Source organism: Carcharhinus amblyrhynchos, chromosome 11 (assembly GCF_965287045.1).
Source record: "Carcharhinus amblyrhynchos chromosome 11, sCarAmb.v2.hapA, whole genome shotgun sequence".
NCBI classification, from domain to species: Eukaryota; Metazoa; Chordata; class Chondrichthyes; order Carcharhiniformes; family Carcharhinidae; genus Carcharhinus; species Carcharhinus amblyrhynchos.
Genome location: NC_137334.1, coordinates 14,182,838 through 14,206,356, shown reverse-complemented (window position 1 = coordinate 14,206,356; position 23,519 = coordinate 14,182,838). Strand labels below are relative to the sequence as shown.

General features: G+C 46.0%; 1 protein-coding gene across 1 annotated transcript in view; it reads left to right on the top strand.

Annotated features, from left to right (window-relative positions):
* The window catches only part of LOC145349922 (partitioning defective 3 homolog B-like), a 1,010,807-nt gene that overhangs the window by 496,056 nt on the left and 491,232 nt on the right, over positions 1-23,519 (top strand). Inside the window, exons 11-12 of the mRNA XM_080198594.1 lie at positions 14,858-15,043; positions 16,965-17,135. Of these exons, the coding sequence (XP_080054720.1) occupies positions 14,858-15,043; positions 16,965-17,135 (357 nt within the window). The remainder of the gene's footprint in view (positions 1-14,857; positions 15,044-16,964; positions 17,136-23,519) is intronic.

Genomic DNA, 23,519 nt, shown 5'->3' with positions numbered 1-23,519 from the left:
TGAACCCAGGGCCCTGAAGTTGTGAGGCAGCAGCAGTAACCACTATGCCACCGTGCTGCCCCCTACGTTTGCTCACGTACTGAGTTCACATTGTCTTCCTGCAGGTCACGTAAGTAAAAGTGCATTTCCTGAGCTCAGAGAATAACAGGAATGATGAAACATCTTCAATTTATGTAGCGCCATTAACAATCTCGGGATGTCCCAAAGCACTTTACATCTAGTAAAATACTTTTGAATCGTGTTCTTCCTTGTAGAAAACACAGCAAGATTGCACAAGCTGTAATATACAGTGATGAACTTTGTCTTACTGTTGTTGGTTGAGGAGTAATGTTGGTTTGAACATGGGGTGGAAATGGGGAGAATTCCCTTGCCTTTCTTTGAAAAGTACCTTGGGATCTTCTCTGTCCAGCTAAGAGGGAAGACATGATCTGGATTTAATGTCCCTGTCTGTAAGGTGGCTCCTTAGGTCATGCAGCATCCCTTCACTGCTGCCCTGGATTGGCGGCTCAGATTATATGCTCGGAACAAGCCATAGTGCAGAAGGAGGCCATTTGGCCCATTGAGCCTGCGCTGACAACAATCCCACCGTGACCCAACAACTTCATGTATTTACCCTGTTAGTCCCCCTGGCAGTAAGCAGCAATCTAGCATGGCCAATCCACCTAACCCACACGTCTTTGGACTGTGGGAAGAAACCGGACCAACCGCAAGAAACCCACGCAGACACAGGGAGAATGTGCAGACACAGAGTATCGGGAGGCTGGAATCGAACCCAGGCCCCTGGTACTGTGAAAGAACAGTGCTAACCACTGTGCCACCGTGTCGCCCTTAAGAGTGAGGCTTGAACTTCCCGTGGAGTGGTGAGTGTGTTACTCACCTGAGTCGGCTGGCAAGATATGTAAGTGCAAAGTTTGCCATGTTAACCTTGTTTTGTCACCACCACATGCCCTTTCTATGTGTCTGGATAAAACCTGATGCTCAGTTTGATTCCGGCCTTGGGTTATGTAATGACTTCAATTAGGCCATTGAGGTTGACCTATTGGAGTATGAAGTACCTGATTAAGGATCCAATTGATGTGCCAATCAGAGCGCCTTCACCTTTACCTAAACGGAAGTGTCAGTTCCTGTGGAACTCCAGAGGTAGACTGCTAACCAGTTTCCTCCCAAAGTCCAAAGATGTGCGGGTTAGGTTGATAGGCCATGCTAAATTGTCCCTTGGTGTCAGGGGGATTAGCAGGGTAAATGTGTGGGATTACGGGAAATGGCCTGGGTGGGATTGTGGTCGGTACAGACTTGAAGGGCCGAAGGGCCTCCTCTACTGTAAAGATTCCATGATAGAACTCTGTACTGCTGCTGTAATTGTAACTAAAGAAATTTTGGTGAAGGGATTTCTGTCTCTGTAGACTTATTACAGGTTGCTGGAATTTGTCTGTTCTCCCCATGTCTCCGTGAGTTTCCTCTGGGTACTCCGGTTTCCTCTCTCAGCCCAAAAATGTGTAGGTCAGATAGAAGTTTGGGAGCAGGCTTCCCCCATTCTTAATCTGTGGGGTTTTGCAATACGCAAAGGAGCCTAAAGCCTAAATATCTACAGCGCCTCCACGGGCGAGGTGGGGAGGGGGAAGCCATTAAAGATGAGTTTTAAAGAAACCACTTGAGGTTTTATTTCTGTTTATCCACATAGCTTGATGCATTGTCAATAAATATTCACCACCCGATGACGTGACTCATGTTTAAAGCTCTGAGTTACGAGCTGGGTGAGGGGAGAATCTGGGCACACTCAACAGCTGAGGGAAAAAATGACTGTTTCCTGGTGTTTTACAGCACGCTGACATCAATTGTTATCCCAGAAGCACAAATGACGGTGTGCTGGTTTTATATTGTGTGGAATGTTGCAGGAAGGTTATTCAAAGCAGCAGCAGCTAATGACCCATGTGCTCAGCAAGAATAAAAGGCCAAGATGCTTGTGGCTTTGTGTGTGCTCCTGTAAATATGGCTTTAAGCGATAGAGGTGGCACTTTGTTCACTTTGAGTGCCAAACTTGTCGCATTTCAATTGGTGAAAGGTTAGGGGTAGGGGACTTTTTCATAGGATCCCTACAGTGCAGAAGGAAGCCATTGAGCCTGCACCGGCAAAATCCCACCCAGGGTCTAACCCTGTAACACCCCCATATTTACCGTGTTAGTCCCCCTGACACTAAGGGACAACTTAGCTGGCCAAACGGTGGCACCCTGGGTCGTTGTCCGTGTGGAGTTTGCACGTTCTCCCCGTTTCTGGGTGAAAACTGGGTGCTCCGGTTTCCTCCCACAGTCTGAAAGACGTGCTGGTTAAGTGCATTGATCTGAACAGGCGCCGCAGTGTGGTGACTAGGGGAATTTCACGGTAACTTCATTGTGGTGTTAATGTAAACCTTACTTGTGACTAATAAATATACTTTAACTTGCGCATCTTTGGAGTGTGGGGATGTGAGGCTAGCCACTGTGCGGGTAAACTAAATACTTCACAGGCTGGAACTTTCCAGCCTGTCACGCTGGTGGGATTTTCCAGTCCGGTGGAGGTGAACGAAGATTTTCAATGGCTTTCCTGCCCTGTCATGGGGCTGGGTTGGGGGGGTGGGGGGGGGGGTGGTGGTGGGGAGAGTAAGAGGAGTGCGGGCAGCCACAGTCCCTGCTTCAAATAAGAACTCCTCAGCATCTGGTTAAAATTGGAATTTCTAACGAGCTGTCTTTCAAACTCTGCAAGCCTCACTGTCACCGTGGTTCTATTTGTGATAATTATTCCCGGACAGTTTGCAAGATCAGCGGAGGAGGGAATGCTGGACGAAAATCTAATTTCTTTTTCGACAGCTACAGTGGCCGGCCGGACAGGATGCAGCAATTTTTAAAAATATATCTTATTAAGCCTCACGATAAAACGCTAAAATTTCAAAAGACAGGCCGAGTGAGTCGAATTCCCTAATTCCGCATTAATTGAGGTCGCACCATCTGGCTGATTCTTTCATGCTTTCCATCACTTGATCAGTAGCTGCATAGGCCACTACATTAGTGCTCCCTGATGTGGGGAACAATACCATTTGGAATTCCCCTTCATCTGGCCAGTTGTTGATCTGTCTGCACCTTCGGATAAAAGGGAGGCCTGCACTGAAATTTGAGTTTCATGGTTCGTTGGCAAGGCAGCGTAAGGCCTGAAGTCTTCATGGTCGTTCTAATAATGTCCCAGAGACGTAGTGAAGTCCGAAGCCTGAATCATTCTTCTCATCAGATGAGCAGATGCCACGTTTTCCATCTGTCTGTCTCTGGGCAGAACTTATCAAATTGTTTTTATTATTCGTTCATGGGCTGTGGCTGGGCCAGCGTTTTGTGCCCATCCCCCAGACCATTTAAGAGTCAACCACGTTGCTGGGGACTCACCTGATGAAGGAGCAGCGCTCCGAAAGCTAGTGGCATTTGCTACCAAATAAACCTGTTGGACTTTGACCTGGTGTTGTCAGACTTCTTCTGTGTTTACCCCAGTCCGACACCGGCATCCCCACACTGTGGGTCTGTAGGCCAGACCGGGTAAGGATGGCAGATTTCCTTCTCTCAAGGACATGAATGAAGCAGATGGGTTTTTATGACAATCAACGATCGTTTCATGGTCACTGTTAGACTCTGCGTTCAAGGCTTTCTATTGAATTCCACTTGTACTTATATGACACCTGTGACATAATGAAAAGTCTCAAGGCAGTGGTACATGTATAAAGGCTTTGTTCACTGACAATGTGCAGTACCATCCTGCGATGATAGGCCAGGGTTAGTGGCAACTGTATTTATCGGGGCCCTTGGAGGAGAGAATGTGGCATTATTTCCATCCTGGACTGTCGGTGATGAATTTTGGAAATTGAGGGCAGCACAGTGACAATTCTCACAGTGCCAGGGACCTGGGTTCAATTCTGGCCTCGGGTCACTGTTCGTGTGGAGTCTGCATGTTCTCCCCGTGTCTGCATGGATTTCCTCTGGGTGCTCTGGTTTTCTCCCACAGTCCAAAGATGTGTGGGTTAGGTTGATTGGCTATGCTAAATTGCCCCTTAGTGTCAGGGGATTATCAGGATAAATAAGTAGGGTTGCAGGGATAGAGCCTGGGTGGGATTGTTGTCTGTGCAGGCTTGATGGGCTGAATAGTCTCCTTCTGCACTGTAGGGATTGTATGAATGCACTAAGTCAGGACAATTTCATGCAGTCTCCTAGGCTTCAGACTCTGCGAACAGGTCAAACCTGTGAGAAATATACAACCGGAACAATATCCTGTGATCCTTCCTATTCCAGGAATGCACGCATTTAACTTCTGATCCACTTTACAGTGTTTGCTCACGATAACCTGTTCCTTATGATATTCCATTAAAAGTAAAAAGAAATGTTTCATTTCCTTATCAATTGCTGGCTTCCTAATTCGTAACTGGTGACCTCAAGTGCAACAGGAAACAACTACCCTGATCAACTCCTTGTCACTTCCCTTCATAATCTGAGGATGTTGAATGGGTCAGTTTGAAATATTTTTCAGAGCACAACTGATTCAACTTCCTCGCCTTTCCTCTGATCTCTGGTAACTATTAATCATCCGGATGCTCTACTCCCATGTGTCTGAATCAAAAGCTGTATCATTTTTCTTCCACGTAGCTTTTCTCCCTATTTGGTAGGCTGGCTAGTGAGAGGTGAGCAAATGATGTTTAGCCTAGACATTCAAGCAGTTTGATGCTTGGCTCCTGAACATCACCAACTTGCTCTGTTACCTCATAGAAGTGAACCATTCTCACTTAGCTCTTGAAGATAGACTTGAATCATGGAATTCTTTGCATGCTCTATTTCACGGGCGGCACGATGGCACAGTGGTTAGCACTGCTGCCTCACGACGCCCGGCACCCAGGTTCGATTCCGGCCTCGGGTGACCCTGTAGAGTTTGCACGTTTTCCCCCCGTGTCTACGTAGGTTTCCTCCAGTTCCTCCCAAACTACAAAGATGCGCAAGTTAGATGGATTAGCCATGCTAAAAGTAAAGCATATTTATTAGTCACAAGTAGGCTTACATTAACACTACAATGAAGTTACTGTGAAAATCCCTTAGTCACCACACTCTGGCCCCTTTTCAGGTCACACTGAGGGAGAATTTAGCATGGCCAATGCACCTAACCAGCACATCTTTCAGACTGTGGGAGGAAACCAGAGCACCCAGAGGAAACCCACGCAGACACGGGAAAAACGTGCAAACCCTGCGCAGCCAGTGACCCAAGCTGGGAATCGAACCCGGATCCCTGGCGCTGTGAGGCAGCAGTGCTTGCCACTGTGCCACACCTAAGTTGCTTCTTAATGGCCTTAATGTGTAAATAAGATGGATTAGCCATGTTAAGTGTGTGGAATTACAGAGATAGGAAAGGGAAGAGAGACTGGGTAAAAAAAAACTGGATTGGAGAGCCGGTGCGGACGCGATGGGCCAAGAGGCCTCCTCTGCACTGTAGGGATTCTGTGTTTACCTCGTACTCAACAACAACAACTTGCATGCACACAACACCTTAAAATAACCAAACATGCCAAGGCACGTTTCCTGGGTTATAAGGCAGAATTTTACACCAAGCCACATGGAGAGATAAAAAGACTCGTGATTAAAAAGGTCAGGTAACAAGGTGGGTCTTAAGGAGTGGCATAAAGGAAAAAAGATAGACATCAGAGGGGTTTAGGGAGGGAATTACAGTCCATAGGGTTGACGCAGTTGAATGCAAGGCCGCCAGTGGTGAAGGGATATCTGAGATGTGTAAAAAGGTCAGAATTGGAGAAAGGCTGGCTACTTGAAGGCCTACAGCCTGAAGGTTTGACTGTGGCTGGTGACATACATTGTTCCCCCTACCCCACCCCCGCTGCATTATCAGTGGATGCCATTTCAACTGAGTATTATGGATTCCGAGGGGGAGAGCGAGAGAGAGACTGTGTCTTACGACCAACTTATGATTTTTCTCACTCTGTCAGGTGAAAGTCTTTCCACTGCTCTCCGGTCCCCTGGATCCACCTTAATTAGTATCTAGCGCAGGCAGAGATGAAAAGATGCAGTTGGTTAGAACATTGTGCTCTCACTTCTGTGACCTGAGTTTCAATACCTGAACACTAATTGGATCAAATTCTCCACTGCATCTCTCTCTCCGGCTGTAAGGGAGTTCCGTATGAAATGGGTTTGGTCCTGATTAAAATCCAGGTCATAGAGGTGAAAGCATGCTGACGGCATCACCTAACACTTCCGAAGTGCAACACTTCCTCAGTGAAGGAAGGGTCAGTCCAGGTTGTGTGCGCAAACCCTGGGCTGACCCTTGAAACCAGAAAACATTTGCTTTGTTGGATTTATTGGTCTGACTGTCACAGTAGGCCAAAGTGCAGGAGCTCCTCTGTAAGGTTACATAAAGCAAGGTGGCACAGTGGTTAGCACTGCTGCCTCACAGCGCCAGGGACCTGCGGTTCCGATTCCCAGATTAGGTCACTGTCCTTGTGGAGCCAGGGACGCGGGTTCGATACCCGGCTAGTCTGTGTGAAGTCTGCACGTTCTCCCCGTGTCTGTGTGGGTTTCCTCCAGGTGATGTGGTTTCCTCCCACAGTCTGAAAGATGAGCTGGTTAGGTGCATTGGCCATGTTAAAATTCTCCCTCAGTGTACCCAACAGGTGCCTGAGTGTGGAAATCCTCCGGAGGATTTTCACAATAACTTCATTACAGTGTTAATGTAAGCCTACTTGTGACAATATTAAATAAAATTAAACTTAAGTGAAGCCACAAGTCACATCCACAGTGAAGATGATTGGGTAATTCCAGTGTCAGTCTGAAAGATCCCATTGCAGTGGCACTGCTACCTCACAGCGCTGGGGACCTGGGTTCAATTCTGGTCTCGGGTGATTGTGTGGACTTTGCACATTCTCCTCGTGTCTGCATGGGTTTCCTCCAGGTGCCCTGGTTTCTTCCCACACTCCAAAAATATGTGGGTTAGGTTGATTGGCCATATTAAATTAATCCTTAGTGTCAGGGGGATTAGCGGGGTAAATATGTAAAAAAAATTATAAAATAAATTCTGCTAAACCAAGTGATTAGTGACAACTTTTCCAAGTGGTCATGGGGCAAGCTCCTAGCTGCAGTGATTTTCTCGTTTATAGGGATAAGGCCTGGGTGGGATTGTTGTCAGTGCAGGCTCGATGGGCGTCCTTCTGCATTATGGGGATTCTGTGATTGATTTTGAAAGCGATGCAAGGATCGATTCTTATGCACGCATTGTACACCGTCCTCCATTCACATTGCCGGGGACGGGTTTGCCATGTTATTGGGAAGCTTGGTTCTGATTCAGCTTGTGAAATAAAAAAAACTGGAAAAACTCAGCAGGTCTGACAACTTCTGTGAAGGTGATTAAAACTTTAAGTCTGGTGTGGCACTTCAGAACCCTTACAGCCAGAGAAGAAGAGCCACATTGGGCTCTTTTTTATATTCATTCATGGGACATAGATGTTGCTGGCTGGCCAGCATTTACTGCCCATCCCTAGTTGCCCTTGAGAAGGTGGTGGTGAGCTGCCTTCTTGAATCACTGAAGTCCATGTGCTGTAAGTTGACCCATAATAGCGTTAGGGATGGAATTCCAGGATTTTAACCCAGTGACTGCAAAGGAACGGCGACATATTTCCAGGTCAGGATGATGAGTGATTTGAGGGGAGCTTGCAGGTGGTGATGTTCCCAGGTGTCTGCTGCACTTGTCCTTCGAGATGGAAGTGGTCATGGGTTTGGAAGGTGCTGTCTAAGGATCTTTGGTGAATTGCTGCAGTGCATCTTGTAGATGGTACACACTGCTGCTACTGAGCATCGGTGGTGGAGGGAGTGGATGTTTGTGGATGAGATACCAATCAAGTGAGGCTGCTTTGTCCTGGATGGTGTCACACCTCTTGAGTGTTGTTGGAGCTGCACCCATCCAGCCAAGTGGGGGGCATTCCATCACACCCCTGACTTGTGCGTTATAGATGACGGACAGCTGTGGGGGGTCAGGAGGTGAGTTACTCACAGCAGGATTCCTAGTCTCTGACCTGCTCTTGCAACCACTGTGTTAATATGACCAGTCCCAGTTGAGTTTCTGGTCAATGGTAACCCCAGCACTTTCTGATTTCATTTGTGAATCCCCAGAACCTGCACCATATTGCTTATATTCAGTTTGTGAGTCCTGCTTGTGGCATTTTTGTAGAGAATCTCTTCATGCAGTGGGCACTCTACCGCCTGCCAAGTTTCCCTCCAAATTTGTACAACATTCTGACTTGGAAATTTATTGCCCTCCTTTCATCTTCACTTCATCAAAACCCTGGGAGTTCCTAACAGCGCTCTGGGTACACCTTCACCACAAAGGTTCATGAAGGTGGCTCACCACCTTGCCCCATGGACAATTAGGGATATGCAATAAATGCTGACCTAGCCAGCAACGCTTGAGAGGATTTTAAAAAAACATTGATGTTTAAATAGCTTCTGGGTGAATTCTCCGAATCCCCCCTCCACACCCCGCCAGTAGTTTTGATGGCGGGTACGTGGCGAGAATATGGCAGGCAACCTGAATATTTGTTTCATGCCAGTATGAATTTACAGCAGGATCGTTTGCTGGATCGGAATGTCCACCAGAGTTTGGCGTGAACCGTATTTAGTTAATAGAATGCAGATGAATTCCATGCCTGGGGTGGCTTCCAGCGTTCAAATTGGAGGCTGCCCCACTATCCTGGACCCTGCAGCACCACAGCGGTGGGCCAGGGGGAAATGGGAGGGTTGGGCAGGGCTGCATCTGCAGGTGGGCCTTCCGGATTTGGTCCAACTTCTTTCTTCCACATGGCAATCTGGACACAACTGTGGACTGTGCCCAGCCCTCACCTCCACTTAATGTGGTGTGAAACACCCAGGGTGCATAATTACTGAGGTCAGGGCAGGAAGATTTGGTGTCTTTTACTGCTGGCCAGTGCACCGGGAAACACTCCATATTCCCACGCCAAAAACCGCGCCCCCCCCCCCCCCCCCGCCGCCGATCTCTGTTCCCTCAGCCCCAGAACCTTCCGGGATATCCTCTGTCTTCCCATTCAGGCCTCTGTCGCATCCTTTATTTCAGTTTGCCACTGACAGCTGCACCTTCAGCTGTCTAGGCACTGAACTCTCAAACTCTTTCCCTAAACTTCTTCACTTCTCTCGTTTTCTCTCCCCCCGTCAGGCTCAAAGCCTGCGGCTAGGAGTTTGCGACTGCATTTGTACAAATGACAATGTGGACGCAAAATCCCCCAAGGGTCAGGGAACTATTATCTCACTGCAAGATCTTGTTTTCAGATTAGAGGGAGAGAGGAAGGGGGTGGGAAAGGGGAATGGGATGTCGCGAGAAGGGAAGAGAGTAGGAGAGAAAGAGTGGGAGAGAGGAAGGGACCAGAGAATCCCTACAATGCAGAAGAAGGCTATTCAGCACATCGAACCTACATCCACCACAATCCCACCCAGGCTCTTTTCCTGTAACCCCACGCATTTACCCTGCTAATCCCCTGAGACTAGGGGCAATTTAGCACGGCCAATCTAACATAACCCGCACATTTTTGGACTGTGGAAGGAAACCGGAGCACCCAGAGGAAACAAATGCAGACTCCAAACAGACGGTGATAGGTCGGAATTGAACCCAGGTCCCTGGTGCTGTGGGGCAGCAGTGCTAACCACTGTGCCACCATACAGCCTCCAGAAGGAGACTATTCATCCCATCAAACCTGCATCAACAACAATCCCATTCGGGCCCTATCCCTGTGACTCCGCATATATACCCTGTTAATCCTCCTGACAGTAAGGGTCACTTTAGCATAGCCAATCCACCTAACTCGCATATCTTTTGAGTGTGAGAGGAAACCGGCGCACTGAGGGGAAACCCATGCAGACAAGGGGAGAACATGCAGACTCCATACAAATAGTGACCCAAGACGGGAATCAAACCTGAGTCCCTGGAGCTGTGAGGCAGCAGTGCTAACCACTGTGCCACTATGCTGCCCCATTTTTGATGTGTTTTGTGTAAGCTAAACACTTAGGCTCGATTCACATTCAAAATCGTGGTTATATGTGAGTCGCGTATTCTTGCAGTAAATGCTGGAATCAGTTCTTAACCCTGAATGTTTTTTTCCTTTTAAATGCAGCAATACTGTTTTGCTTAGACCTGTGTTCAACAGTTTTTCTTTGCAATTACTATCTGTAAATTAAGCTTGGCTATTTGCCTGTCAGGGGAGCATTTGAGTTCTCTATTTTTGTCCTTAGTCGCTATCGTATAAAATCAGGAAAACCATCGATAACTCCCAATAAATTCCTCTGCTTTATAAAATCCTGCTGTGCACACACTTTCATGTGATGGGGAAGCACTAAGTCAGCAGTCTTCATTATTGTATTGGTGATGTAATTAACTTTGAGACAAATTTTCAAGTTTGCTGATGACACCACTGTAGTGGGTCAGATCTCAGACAACGATGAGACGGACTACAGGAATGAGATAGAGAATCTGGTGAAATGGTGTGACGATAATAATCTCTTCCTCAATGTCTGTAAAACCATGGAGATGATTATTGACTTCAGGAAGCGTAATGGTGGTCATGCCCTTGTCTACATCAATGGGGATGAAGTGGCGATGGTTGAGAGCTTCAGGTTTCTGGGTGTCCAAACCACCTGTCCTGGTCCCTCCATCCTGATGCTACAGTTAAGGAAGCTCACCAATGCCTCTACTTTTTCAGGAAGCTAAGGAAATGTAGCATGTCCGCTACTCTCACCAGTTTTTACAGATGCACCATAGAAAACATCCTTTCCAGATATATCACAGCTTGGTATACTTCCTGAACTGACCAAGACCGCAAGAAACTATAAAGAGTTGTAAATGTAGCCCAGTCCATCACTCAAACCAGTCTCTCATCCGTTGACTCCATTTACACTTACCGCTGCCTCAGAAAAGCAACCAGCATAATCAAGGACCCCACGCACCTAGACACCCTCTACTCCACCTTCTTCTGTCGGGAAAAAGATTCAAAAGTCTGAGAACACATACCAACTGGCTCAAGAACAGCTTCTTCCTTGCTGCCATCAGACTTTTGAATGGACCTACCTTATATTAAGTTGATCTTTCTCTACAGCCTAGCTGTGACTATATTCTGCACCCTCTCCTTTCCTTCTCCTCTATGTACTCTATGAACAGTATGTTTTGACTGTGTGGCGCACAAAGAAACAATATTTTTCACTGCATACCAATACACGTGCCAATAATTAAGCAAATCAAAATCAAATCAAGCCAGAATAATGAAGAAATATTGGATATGTCACACTAACAAGGAAGAGGTGCTAGACCAAGAGAACTCTACTGACCAAGATCAGTAAGAGATGGGGGGAGTTCCTTGGATAGGTAATAAGAAATCATGATCTAGAAAGTCAGATGCTGATGAGAATGATTAATGATAAAGGAGATTGAGGTTGACAAAGAAAGACCTAACAAGCTTTGGAAAATTGAAGGATCCACCAATGTAGATGATGCATGCCTCCAGAGCAAGATTACACAGAGGTTCATGGTCAGTAACACCCTGTTAGAGCGTGGTATCTGAAGAAGTGAAGTTATTTTTGACCCCCAAGTGATCTTTTCTTTTGTGAATGGAAGCCATGTTTTCTACTGGTCCCTTTCATTTGGAGACAATGCTGCAATTTGGAAAGCCTTGCTACGATCTATCCAAAAATTTGCTTGACATTTAGTGATAGAGGCATATAACAATACAGCATGGAAACAGGCCCCTTGGGCCAACCAGTCCATGCCAACTATGGTACCCTCCCAGTTAGTCCCAATTGCCCATGTCTGGCCCATATCCCTCTCAGCTTTTCCCATCCATGTACTTATCCAAATACTTTTTAAATGTAACTGTTGTACCTGCCTCAAGCACGTTTTCTGACAGCTCATTCCATGAAGAAGTTGTCCCTCAGGTCCATTTTAAATCTTGCCCTTCCCCCTTCCCTTAAACCTTTGCCCTGTATTTTTCAATTCCCCTTCTCTGAGAAAAAGACTGCACAAATCTTTAAGCTACGTTTTCTACTGTTGACTTGGCTAGTAAATGTATCTCTTGAAAATGAAGAACTGATTATTTTTCTCGATAAGAACCTAAGAAGTAGGAGCAGGAGTAGACCACATGGTCCAGTGAGTTTGCTCTACCATTCAACATGATCATGAACGCTAACCACTGTGCCACCGGATGGCACAGTGGTTAGCACTGCTGTCTCACAGTGCCAGAGACCCAGGTTCGATTTCCAGCTTGGGTCACTGCCTGTGTGGAGTTTGCACATTCTCCCCATGTCTGCGTGCATTTCCTCTGGGTGCTCTGGTTTCCTCCCGCAATCCAAAGATGTGCAGGATTGGTCATGCTAAATTGACCTTAGTTTCAGGGGGATTAGCAGGGTAAGTATGTGGGGTTACGGGGATAGGGTGGAATTGTGGTCGATGCAGGTTTGTTGGGCCAAATAGCCTCCTTCTGTACTGGAGGAGTTCTATGATTCTATGAATGATAGTGCAGTGATTAAATGACTAGAGGGTACAGATTATATATTTGTATTCAACCACAAATAGAATGTCACTTGGGCTTGAATAACCAATATCAGTGTCTCTGCAATAGAAGGTTGGAAAAGCAGGCAGGTATCCCACCGCTCATGGCTCTCCATTGACTGCTCCTGAAAAGTTCATGTTCATTAATCTCCATGCAGTTTTTCCTACCTGTTGTATTTGCAGTTCTATCATTCTTGAATATCTATTAATTTCTAATGTTGTGGGAGGAAAAGCCCGTTGCAGTCACCATAATTTAGTATTTTAGGAACTACGAGCTTTTTAATCTTAGATTTTCAAATCAGGCTTAAGAAAGTCAGACTCACAACCTCAGGACATCCTAAAATGCTCTACAACCATTGAAGTACTTTTGAAGTGTTCTTGTTATACAGGAAGTCTGGCAAGGAATTTGCGAACAGCCAATTCTGACACACAGCCATGAGATAAGGGAAAGATAAGCTGCTTTAGCGAAGTTTTAAGGTCCTGAGGGGTCGTGACAGGCTGGATGTGAAGACGTTTCCTCTTGTAGGAGAACCTTGAACTAGGGGGTCACTGTTTCAAAATAAGGTGTTGCCCATTGAAGGAAAATGAGAATTTTTCTCTCTGAGGGTGATGAGTCTTCGGAGTTCCGTCCTTCAGAAGCAGTGGAAGCAGAATTTTTGAACATTTTTGAGGCAAAGATACGACCCAAGATGTAGGGCCATAAGTAGGGCATTCGGCCCATCGAGTCTGCTCTGTCATTCAGTGAGATCGTGACTGATCTGATATGATAATCCACAACTCCACTTTCCTGCCTTATCCTGCAACCCTTGATTCCCTGACTGATTAAAAATCTGTCTAGCCCAGCCTGGAAAATACTCAACAACCCTGCCTCCAAATCCTACTGCAATAAAGAATTCCACAGGTTCATTACCCTCTGAGAGATGTAAGCTCTGCAGGCCTGCCCCATTCAGTCGAGAATGGTGGTGGACAATTAAACAGTTTGCTGGAGGATGAGGCTCCTCAAATATCCCTGTTCTCAATGATGGAAGAGCCCAGCACATCAGTACAAAAGATAATGCTGAAGCATGCGCAATAATCTTCAGCCAGAAGCGCTGAGTGGATGATCCATCTCGGCCTCCAGCATTAATTCACTCCACATGATATCAATAAGCGGTTGAAGGCACTGGATATTGCAAAGGCTATTGGCTGCGACAATATTCTGGCAATAGCACTGAACACTTCTGCTCCAGAACTTGCAACCCCCCTAGCCAAGATGTTCCACTACAGCTACAACCACTGACATCTACTTGGCAATGTGGAAAATTGCCCAGGTATGTCCCAAATATAGGGCAAATACCATCAGTAATCTCCCCTTATTTCTTGATTAATAAGGGAATCAGAGGTTATAGGGAAAAGGCAGGAGAATGGAGATGAGAAAAGTATCAGCCATGATTGAATGGCGGAGTAGACCCAATGGGCTGAGTGGCCTAATTCTGCTCCATGTCTTATGGTCCAGTTTACTCTCGATCAGCAGTAAAGTGAGGGAAGGGGTCATCAACAGTGCTTTCAAGTAGCACTTACTCAGCAACCTGCTTACGAGCACTCAGGCCTGGGTCAGCTGCTCTGCTGGAGAGTCAGTGCAGATTCGATGGTCCAAATGGCCTGCCTCCTTCTGCACTCCACGGATTCTGTGGTTTTAATCCTATGTGCCACAGTAAGGTCATCTCTCACTCTTCAGAAACCCAATGAGTGCAGGTAGGTAGATTCTTGATAAACAAGAGGGTGAAAGGTTATCGGAGGTAGGTAGGAGGTTACAATCAGATCGGCCATCATCTTACTGAACAGTGGAACAGGATCGAGGAGCTGAGTAGCAATACTTCTGCTCCTAGTTATCATGTATGATGGCAAACATTGGCCAGGGCACAGGATAATGCACCTGTTATTTGAATAGTACTTTGTGATCTGTTATGTCCACTTGAAAGGGCTGATGTGGCCTAGGTTTAACATCTCAAAAGATCTTAAAAGACAGCACCTCAGACAGGGCAGCACTCCCCCAGTTCTGCACTGGAGTGTCAGTCTAGTTTTTTGGCACAAGTCTTTGGATTGGGCTTGAACCCAGAAACTTGGAATGAAAGGGCAGCCATATCTATATTCACAGCAGAAGATTAAAATATTAAAACCAACATTCTGGGTACTGTCCATGAAATCTCTCAAAAGCCTGACAGCCAATTGTAGGCCTGGCATTATTTCTGCAATCCCTAATGCATTTATTCTGTTTCAGAAGGGGGAACAGAACTTTAACCTCCCAGGAGACGATAAGAAGGAGTACTTGACCTTTGAGATCCCGCTCAACGACTCAGGCTCTGCTGGACTGGGCATCAGCCTTAAGGGGAACAAGTCGAAGGACACTGGAGCTGACCTTGGCATATTCATTAAGGCCATACTCCACGGAGGCGCAGCCTTTAAGGTAAGCTGGTTGGAAAGGATTGAATTGTGCAGATGAAGGGAAATTCTGGAAATTTCTAGGGGTCATAGGTTTAAGGTGCAAGGAGCAAGGTTTAAAGGAGATGTACGAGGCAGATATTTTACACAGAGTAGTGGGTGCCTGGAACCCGTTGCCGGAGGAGGTAGTGGAAGCAGATACAGTAGTGACTTTTAAGGGGCGTCTTGACAAGTACATGAATAGGGTGGGAATAGAGGGATATGGTCTCTGGAAGAGTAGGGGGTTTTAATTAAGTCAGGAAGCATTGTTGGTGCAGGCTTGGAAGGCCGAAGGGCCTGTTCCTGTGCTGTAATTTTCTTTGTTCTTTGTTCTAATCCCTACTGTGCAGAAGGAACCCATTCAACCCATCAAGTCTGCACCGCCAACAATCTAACCCTCAGCCCTATCCCCATAAACCCACACATTTATCCTGTTAATCCCCCTGACACTAAGGGGCAATTTATCATGGCCAATCCAAATGGCAGATCACAAACCCACTCAGGACAACCTATAACACAGACTACGCTGAGAGACTTTGCTGTTGCACCTCTCTCACACTCCTCAACCACCTCATACACCAGCTTTACAGCAAATGCCACACCCTGGAAATCTCCAAGAACAATCCACCTAACCCACACATCCTTGGATTCTGGGAGGAAACCCGCTAATCCCTCTAACCTACACATCCCAGGACACTAAGAGACATTTTAACATGGCCAGTCAGCCTAACCTGCGCATCTTTGAACTGTGGAAGGAAACCAGAGCACCCCAAGGAAACCCATGCAGACACGGGGAGAATGTGCAGACTCCACTCAGACAGTGACCTAAGGCTGGAATCGAACCCAGGTCCTTGGAGCTGTGAAACAGCAGTGCTAACCGCTGTGCTGCCCAATTTTACAGTATGTACTCAATTGCAGCACGATTCTAATGTTAACGTGGAGCGGTAATGACACTGCTGTCACCCACAAACTGAAAATGGTGATCAGTTTAGTTTTGTCTTGGAATTGATTGAGGGAACAGTTTTCCTTCTGGATGGTATCTAATATTGACAGAGTAGAACTGACAGTTAAAATTTGTCCAGAGGTTTGGGAGCACCAGATCTCACTAACTTCATTATGGGTGTTAAGAACAATTTTGAGGGGCCCCCTAGAAGGAGGCTATGAAGTAAGGCTAAAGATACCAGATAGTGGCAAGGGATATTAAAACCTAACTCTTTTTGTCACCTAACCTAGTGTCTTGCTTACGAGATATTATAAACCCCTCCAAAACTTTCCTGCCCACAGTGATACAGTAGTTAGCACTGCTGCTTCACAGTGCCAGGGAGCCGAGTTCAATTCTAGTCTCAGGTCACTGTCTGTGTGAAGCTTGCACTTTCTCCCTGTGTCTGAGTGGGTTTCCTCCCACAGTCCAAAGATGTGCAGGTTAGGTTGATTGACCGTGTTAGTTGGGTAAATATGCGGGGTTACAAGAATAGGGCCTAGGTGGGAATGTAGTTGGTGCAGACTCGATGGGCTGAATGGCCTCCTTCTGCACCATAGGGGTTCTATGATTCTACATTCTAACTTGCACTAGGTCTTATTCAGCCATCCCTGAGTTTCATTGCCTCACCATTGATGGCTGCCTTTCCTCTGTCTAGGTCCCAAGTTGAGGTATTCCATCCCCAGATCTCCCTTTCCTCCTTGTATGCAGTCCTTTCAACCTATCTCTTTGACTCAGCCTGTTATGTTGTCCAGTATCTCCTTATGTGCCTTGGTGTCAAATTCTATTTAATTATGATCCTAGGGACTGCCTTTTGACATTGCGTTGCATTAAAGATGCTGCATAAGCAAATGTCAATGAATAGAGCTGGAAATTGAGGAACAGAACTAATGCAGGATGCGTTGGAATCTTTTCCGTGTCATTGCAGGATGGGCGGCTGCGGACGAATGACCAGCTGATTGCTGTGAATGGTGAACACCTACTGGAGAAGTCCAACCATGAGGCTCTGGAAACGTTACGACGATCCATGTCAATGGAGGGAAACATCAGAGGAATGATCCAGGTGATGGTGGCCAGGAGGATGGAAAAACACCAAGAGGTAAGGTCCTGACTTGGATGTGCACAGCAAGTTTTCTTCCTGTTGGGAAATGAGTGACCTCAATGGCTCCCTCAGGTGGAGATGGTTTGGCTAAGAAAGCACTGGACTTTCATCTGTAAGCCTTGGGGTAGAATATTTTTCAGACTGTTGTAGGCACTTTCCTTCAACAGGGTTGTTCTTGAATGAAATTAGTTGAAATATTTTTTATTATTCATTCATGGGTCATACTGTCTGGCCAGCATTTATCGTCCATCCCAAGTTGCCCAAGGGCAGTTAGGAGCCAACCACATTGTGGCGGCACAGTAGCACTGTGGTTAGTACTGTTCTTCACAGAGCCAGAGACCCGGGTTCGATTCCTGGCTTGGGTCACACTCAGTGTGGAGTTTGCACATTCTCCCTGTGTCCGCATGGGTTTCCTCCTTGTGGTCCGGTTTCCCCCCACATTCTGAAAGATTTGCTGGTTAGTTGTATTGACCCAAACACGTGCCGGAGTGTGGCGACTAGGGAAATTTCACTCCATTACAGCGTTAATATAAGTTTTACTTGAGACTAATAAATAAACTTTAACTTTAAATTGCTGTGGTTCTGGAGTCACATGTAGGCCAGACCAGGTAAGGGTGGCAGGTTTCCTTCCCCAAAGGACATTATTGAACCAGATGGGTTTTTACGACAATCACAGTTATTAATAGATTCTTAATTCCAGATATTTTCTATTGAATTCTAATTCCACCATTGTCATGGCGGGATTCAAACCAAGGTCCCCAAAACATTAGCTGCATTTCAGGATTAATACATGTGCAATAACACCACTAAGCCATCACTTCATGGTATTATAGTCTGAACCCGGGTTAAATTGGACAATTTCATGCAGTAAAAATTCCCAAAGCTCTACGTTTGAGCTTTTTCAATCAGACTTTCATGTCCAGCACTGTACTGAAACTGCCATAAATGATATCTTATTTATCTGCGGCCATGCTGCACTATGTCTCCTCTTCCTCCTTAAACTCTCAGCAGCCTTAGATATGGGTGACCACATCATCCCACTTCAATGCTTCTACTTCATTGTTCAACTGCGTGAGATTGCCCTTGCCTGGCTCCTCGCAAACTATCCAGCCATAACCAAGGGAATGCCTTCAACCTGCTTATCTTCTTCCCAATGCATTGTTACACCTGAAACTCACTAATGAGCTACTCTTGGCACCCACCAACTACATGCTGCTGCCACATCATCTGAATATATAACATTGGATTCCATATGTGCGATGATGATACCCAGCTCTACCACACTCCTCCTGCCATCTTTTTCAATCTTTCCACTGCTTCTGTTGTCGGGTTGCTTGTCCCACCTGAGGTCAGACCCGCCCCCCCCCACTTGCCGATTCCTTCCCACAGTATCCCAGGTTGAACCAGATCATTAGCAGCTCAAAAATGTCCCATGTTATGTTACCTTGATCACAAACTGGAGCTCTGTAAAATTATTTGTCTTCACTGTCTATCTGCTTCTGAAATAGTCATCCATGCCCTGCACTGCCCTCGACAATGCCCATCTCCAGCTCTGTAACTTCATGCAAGCTTAAAATCCCCTGACAGCTCTGCATTCCTCCAGTTATGGCCTCTTGCACATCCCTGACTTATTTTCCTTTGGCCGCAAAAGCCACTAGCTTTCGGAGCACTGCTCCTTTGTCAGGTAAGTGGGAGTTCTGTTCACAAACAGGGCATATAAAGACACAAACTTAATTTACAAAATAACGGTTGGAATGTGAGTCTTTACAGGTAATCAAGCCTTAAAGGTACAGACAATGTGAGTGGAGAGAGTGTTAAACACGGGTTAAAGAGACACGTATTGTCTCCAGACAAGACAGTTAGTGAGATTTTCCAAGCCCAGGCAAGTTGTGGGGGGGGGGTTACAGAAAGGATGTCCAGAGGCATGGTACATTGGGAGACCACACTGACGCTACAACAAAGGATGAATGAACACCGCTCGACAATCACCAGGCAAGAGTGTTCTCTTCCTGTTGGGGAACATTCAGCGGTCACGGGCATTAGACCTCTGATCTTTGGGTAAGTGTTCTCCAAGGCGGCCTTCACGACACACAACAGTGCAGAGTTGCTGAGCAGAGACTGATCACCAAGTTCCACACACATGAGGACAGCTTCAACCGAGATCTTGAGTTTGTGTCACGCTATCTGTGACCCCCCCCCCAACGACTTGCCTGGGCTTGCAAAATCTCACGAACTGCCTTGTTTTTAGACAATACACATCTCTTTAACCTGTGCTTAACCTCTCTCCACTCACATTGCCTGTATCTTTAAGGCTTGATTACTTGTAAAGACTCGCATTCCAACCATTATTTTGTAAATTGGGTTTGTGCCTTTATATGCCCTTTTTGTGAACAGAACTCCCACTCACCTGATGAAGGAGCAGCTCTCCAAAAGCTGGTGGCTTTTGCTACCAAATAGACCTGTTGGACTTTAACCTGGGGTTGTGAGGCGTCTGACTGTGTTTACCCCAGTTCAACACCGGCATCTCCACATCATTACTTTCCTATGCCAGTGATGACTGTGCCTTTAGCTGCCTAGGCCCCAAGACATGGAATCCCCTAACTCAACCTTTCTGCCTCTTCTCCTCCCTCTCCTGTTTTAAGATGCTCCTCAAAAACCTACCCCTTTGATCAAACTTTCAGTTAACTGGGGTCAGTTTTTTGTTCACTGATTTCCTGCGTAGCGCCACGGGACATTTGCTATCTTACAAATGCTTAAAAAAATGATAAAAGCCAAATTTTTATTCCTATCTGAAATGCTACAAGGGTGACTAGTGTGTGCAAGTCACTTGTGTACCAAGCATTGATCTTCTGAGGTTGGAAATCAAAGCACGGCTTCAGACTGAATAACGAAACCACCATTAATGTTATTACCTTGTTATTGCAATTGTTTAAAAAAAATCCAGAAAAGAAGGATTTTTCAGTTCAAGGTTACCATTAATAACATGAGTATTTGGTTCAATGAATTTTCTCTTGCATAACTCAGGAAGCTATTAGACATTTTTATTGGTCAGTGCTTAAGGGAAGAATATAATGATACCTTTAAGATTTTGCGATATCTTTTGTAACTTTGCTGAGAATGGTGCAAGTTTATGGGCAGCACGTTGGTACAGTGGTTAGCATTGCCAGGCACCTGGGTTCAATTCCCGACTTGGGTCACTGTCTCTGTGGAGTCTGCACGTTTTCCCCATATCTGCATGGGATTCCTCCTGGTCTTCTGGCTTCATCCCACACTCCGAAAAATGTGCTGGTTAAATGCACCGGCCATGCTAAATTCTCCCTCAGTATACCGAACAGATGCCAGAGTGCAGGAAATCGGGGATTTTCACTATAACTTCATTACAGTGTTAATGTAAGTCTACTTGCGACACAAATAAATAGCTTAAAAACTTAAGATGTGGAATCTGTGGCTCAGACTGAGCAAAGAGCAAAGGGGGGTTCTGGATTCTAGAGTCATATTAGATGTTGGTTGCTCTTTAAGATAACTGCAGAGAACCCGCCTTCAAGGATAATCCCCAAATCATGTTGGATTTCTTCAGTTTGAGCTGGCGTTTTGGATTGCGATGCATTACCTGTTGCTTGTTGCAGTCTGTTCCCTGCATACTTCAGTCACACACCTGCTGTGGGGAATCATAGAAATCCTACAGTGCAGAAGAAGGCCATTCGGCCCATCAAGTCTGCACAGACAACAATCCCGCCTAGGCCCTATCCCCGTAACGCCATATATTTACCCCGCTAATCCCTCTAACCTACTTCTACAAGCAGAAATGTGGACAACAGCTGTTAGAATTGCCATCTGTCCACAGTCATTTTTCGCTTCTTAGGGCAGTGGTCCAGGAGATCACAAGAACCATGACCATGTAATACTGGAGAACCAAGCCCAATACTTACAGCAAGACTGTAGCAGGAGGATCTGGTATCTAAGGGGTTAACATGCACAGTACAGTACCGCCCACATGGTGAGGAAAGAAGGCACATGACTTAGAGTTAAAGCTGTCTAGAAATAGGTAGCAACGTGTAATGACCTAGTATGAGATCCTTTACTCTATCCATGCCCTTACCCTTGACTGCAAATACCTAGGTAATTCAGTTCTGTTAATACAGACTCCTTTGCGATTTCAAGAGGACTGCTTGATTGTGTCCAAGAAGTACACATTGCAGGTAGCAACAACAGAACAGATCAAAAACATGCTAACACAGCTCTCAAAAACGACGTGCAAAATAGTGCCTTCCCACTTCTACTGTGAAGTGCAGTCTAAAGATGTGCAGGTTAAGTGCGTTGGCCATGATAAATTGCCCCTTAGTATTTGCAAGTGCATGGGGCATTGAGATTATTGCCGCAGAAACCGTTTGAAGAAGGCAAAACAGTTGGCATACTAAAACTTTGACAGTGAAATTTGAGAGTGAATGATGAGAACACTCAAACTTCACTGCTTATCTATTTATTTAGTTGCTCGTGAATCTAATTTGTCAAATCTCTTCGGATTGCTGCCCTCGTGTCTCAGACCACATACCATAAAATACTTGTGGGCCAAATCAAGATCACAAACGGAGTAAACCCACCCTGCACAAACTCCTCCTCACTCAAACCAGCCTCCCGTCCATTGACTCTGTCTACCCTTTCTGCTGCCTCAGCAAAGCAGCCAGCATAATCAAGACTCCCAATCTCCCCGGACGTTCTCTCTTCCACCTTCTTCCGTTGGGAAAAAGATACAAAAGTCTGAGGTCATGTAACAGCTGACCCAAGAACAGCTTCTTCTCTGTTGCCACCAGACTTTTAAGTGGACTTACCTTGCACTGAGTTAGTCTTTCTCTACACCCTTGGCCTCATTTTACCATTGGGCATAAAAGCTTGGTAAAGTCGGGTGTGAGGCGAGTAGCGCGATCCGCAGCAGTGTTCCCTTTGCCAATGGCTGAAAATGATGATGGCGATCAGGACAATTTAAATGTATTTGAATGCATTTAAATTGACTTAATGGATTGGGCACCCAAATTTACCGGCATTTCCCCCTTTACTACCATTTTCGCCCGTCCAGAGTCAATGCGAAACAGACATTGCCCACAAAGGTCCAATTCGGGCACTGCAGCTTCTGAGGTAAGTTCAGAGCTTCTGGTGGCTCTCTGACTCAGATCAGTTGAGGGGAGGAGGGAGAGGGAGGGGGGGAGAGGAGAGGGGAGAGGAGGGAAGCGGGTTAGATTGCTCTCTGGTGGGGGAGAAGCGGGGCGCGGGTCAGATGGTTCTGTGGTGGAGGTGGGAGGGAGGCGGGTCAGACCACCCTCTGGTGAGGCAAAGGGTTTCCACTGCCACCCTGCGTGTAATCGGTGGGGGAGAAGGAAAGGTCCACTGCCACTCTGCATGTGATTGGTGGTGGTGAAGGGAGCTGTAGGGGGCCGCAATCGGTCTGTGGGAGGGTGGGGGGGATAAGGGGGGACAGTAATGTTGTGGGGACGGGGCAATGTCTGTGGGGTCCAGGGGCGAGGCATTATCCGGCCCGCGAGCGATGTGGCAGGGGAGTGTTTTTCAGTATTTGTTTTACTGTGCATGCGCAGTTGAAGGCTCTGATTGGAGCTGCAGTGTTTTGGGCGCGATAAGCCCTGCCCACAGGCTTATGCAGCGCAATTCGGAATTGCTGATATTTTTTCAGGCACAGTACATATGGAGGCGCCTGAGAACAGGTCTAAAAGTCGGATCTGAAACACTCCCAGCTTCAAGTCCGCCCAGCACTTAGAATCAAAATGGTAAAATAGGGCCTCTTAGCTATGACTATAACACTATGTTCTCCACTCTCTCTTTTCCTTCTCTATGAACAATATGTTTTGTCTTTATAGCAAGAAATAATACTTTTCACTGCATACTATTACATGTGACAATAATAAATCAAATCAAATTTCCATACTCTGGCCAATTTATATTTTCCCTGGAGTCTGGAAGTCAGATGACTTACAATCAATGGAGCACTTTTGAAGTATAGTCTATGTTGAGATATACAAAATATGGCAGCCAATTAGGACACAACATGATCCCATAGACAGTAATGCGGTAATGATCAGATAATTAGATTTTTAGTGATGTTGGCAAAGAAAACCTCACGGTGAAAGATAGTTCTAAATTGCAAATTACCAGCCTGAGAAAAGAAAGAAACAGGAAGAAACCTTCGGGAGCTAAGAATCCCTGTGGATTGATTCTGGGAAACTAATTAAATCCATAAAGAACGGTGTAAAGTATAACTATGAAGTATATTTTTTCGGTTGGGCTAAGAAGGGGATATTCCATTCTGTGTTTTAAAGCATAAGTTGCCTACAAAGGTAGTGTTTAGTCAATTGTACTTTTAATCTGTTGTTA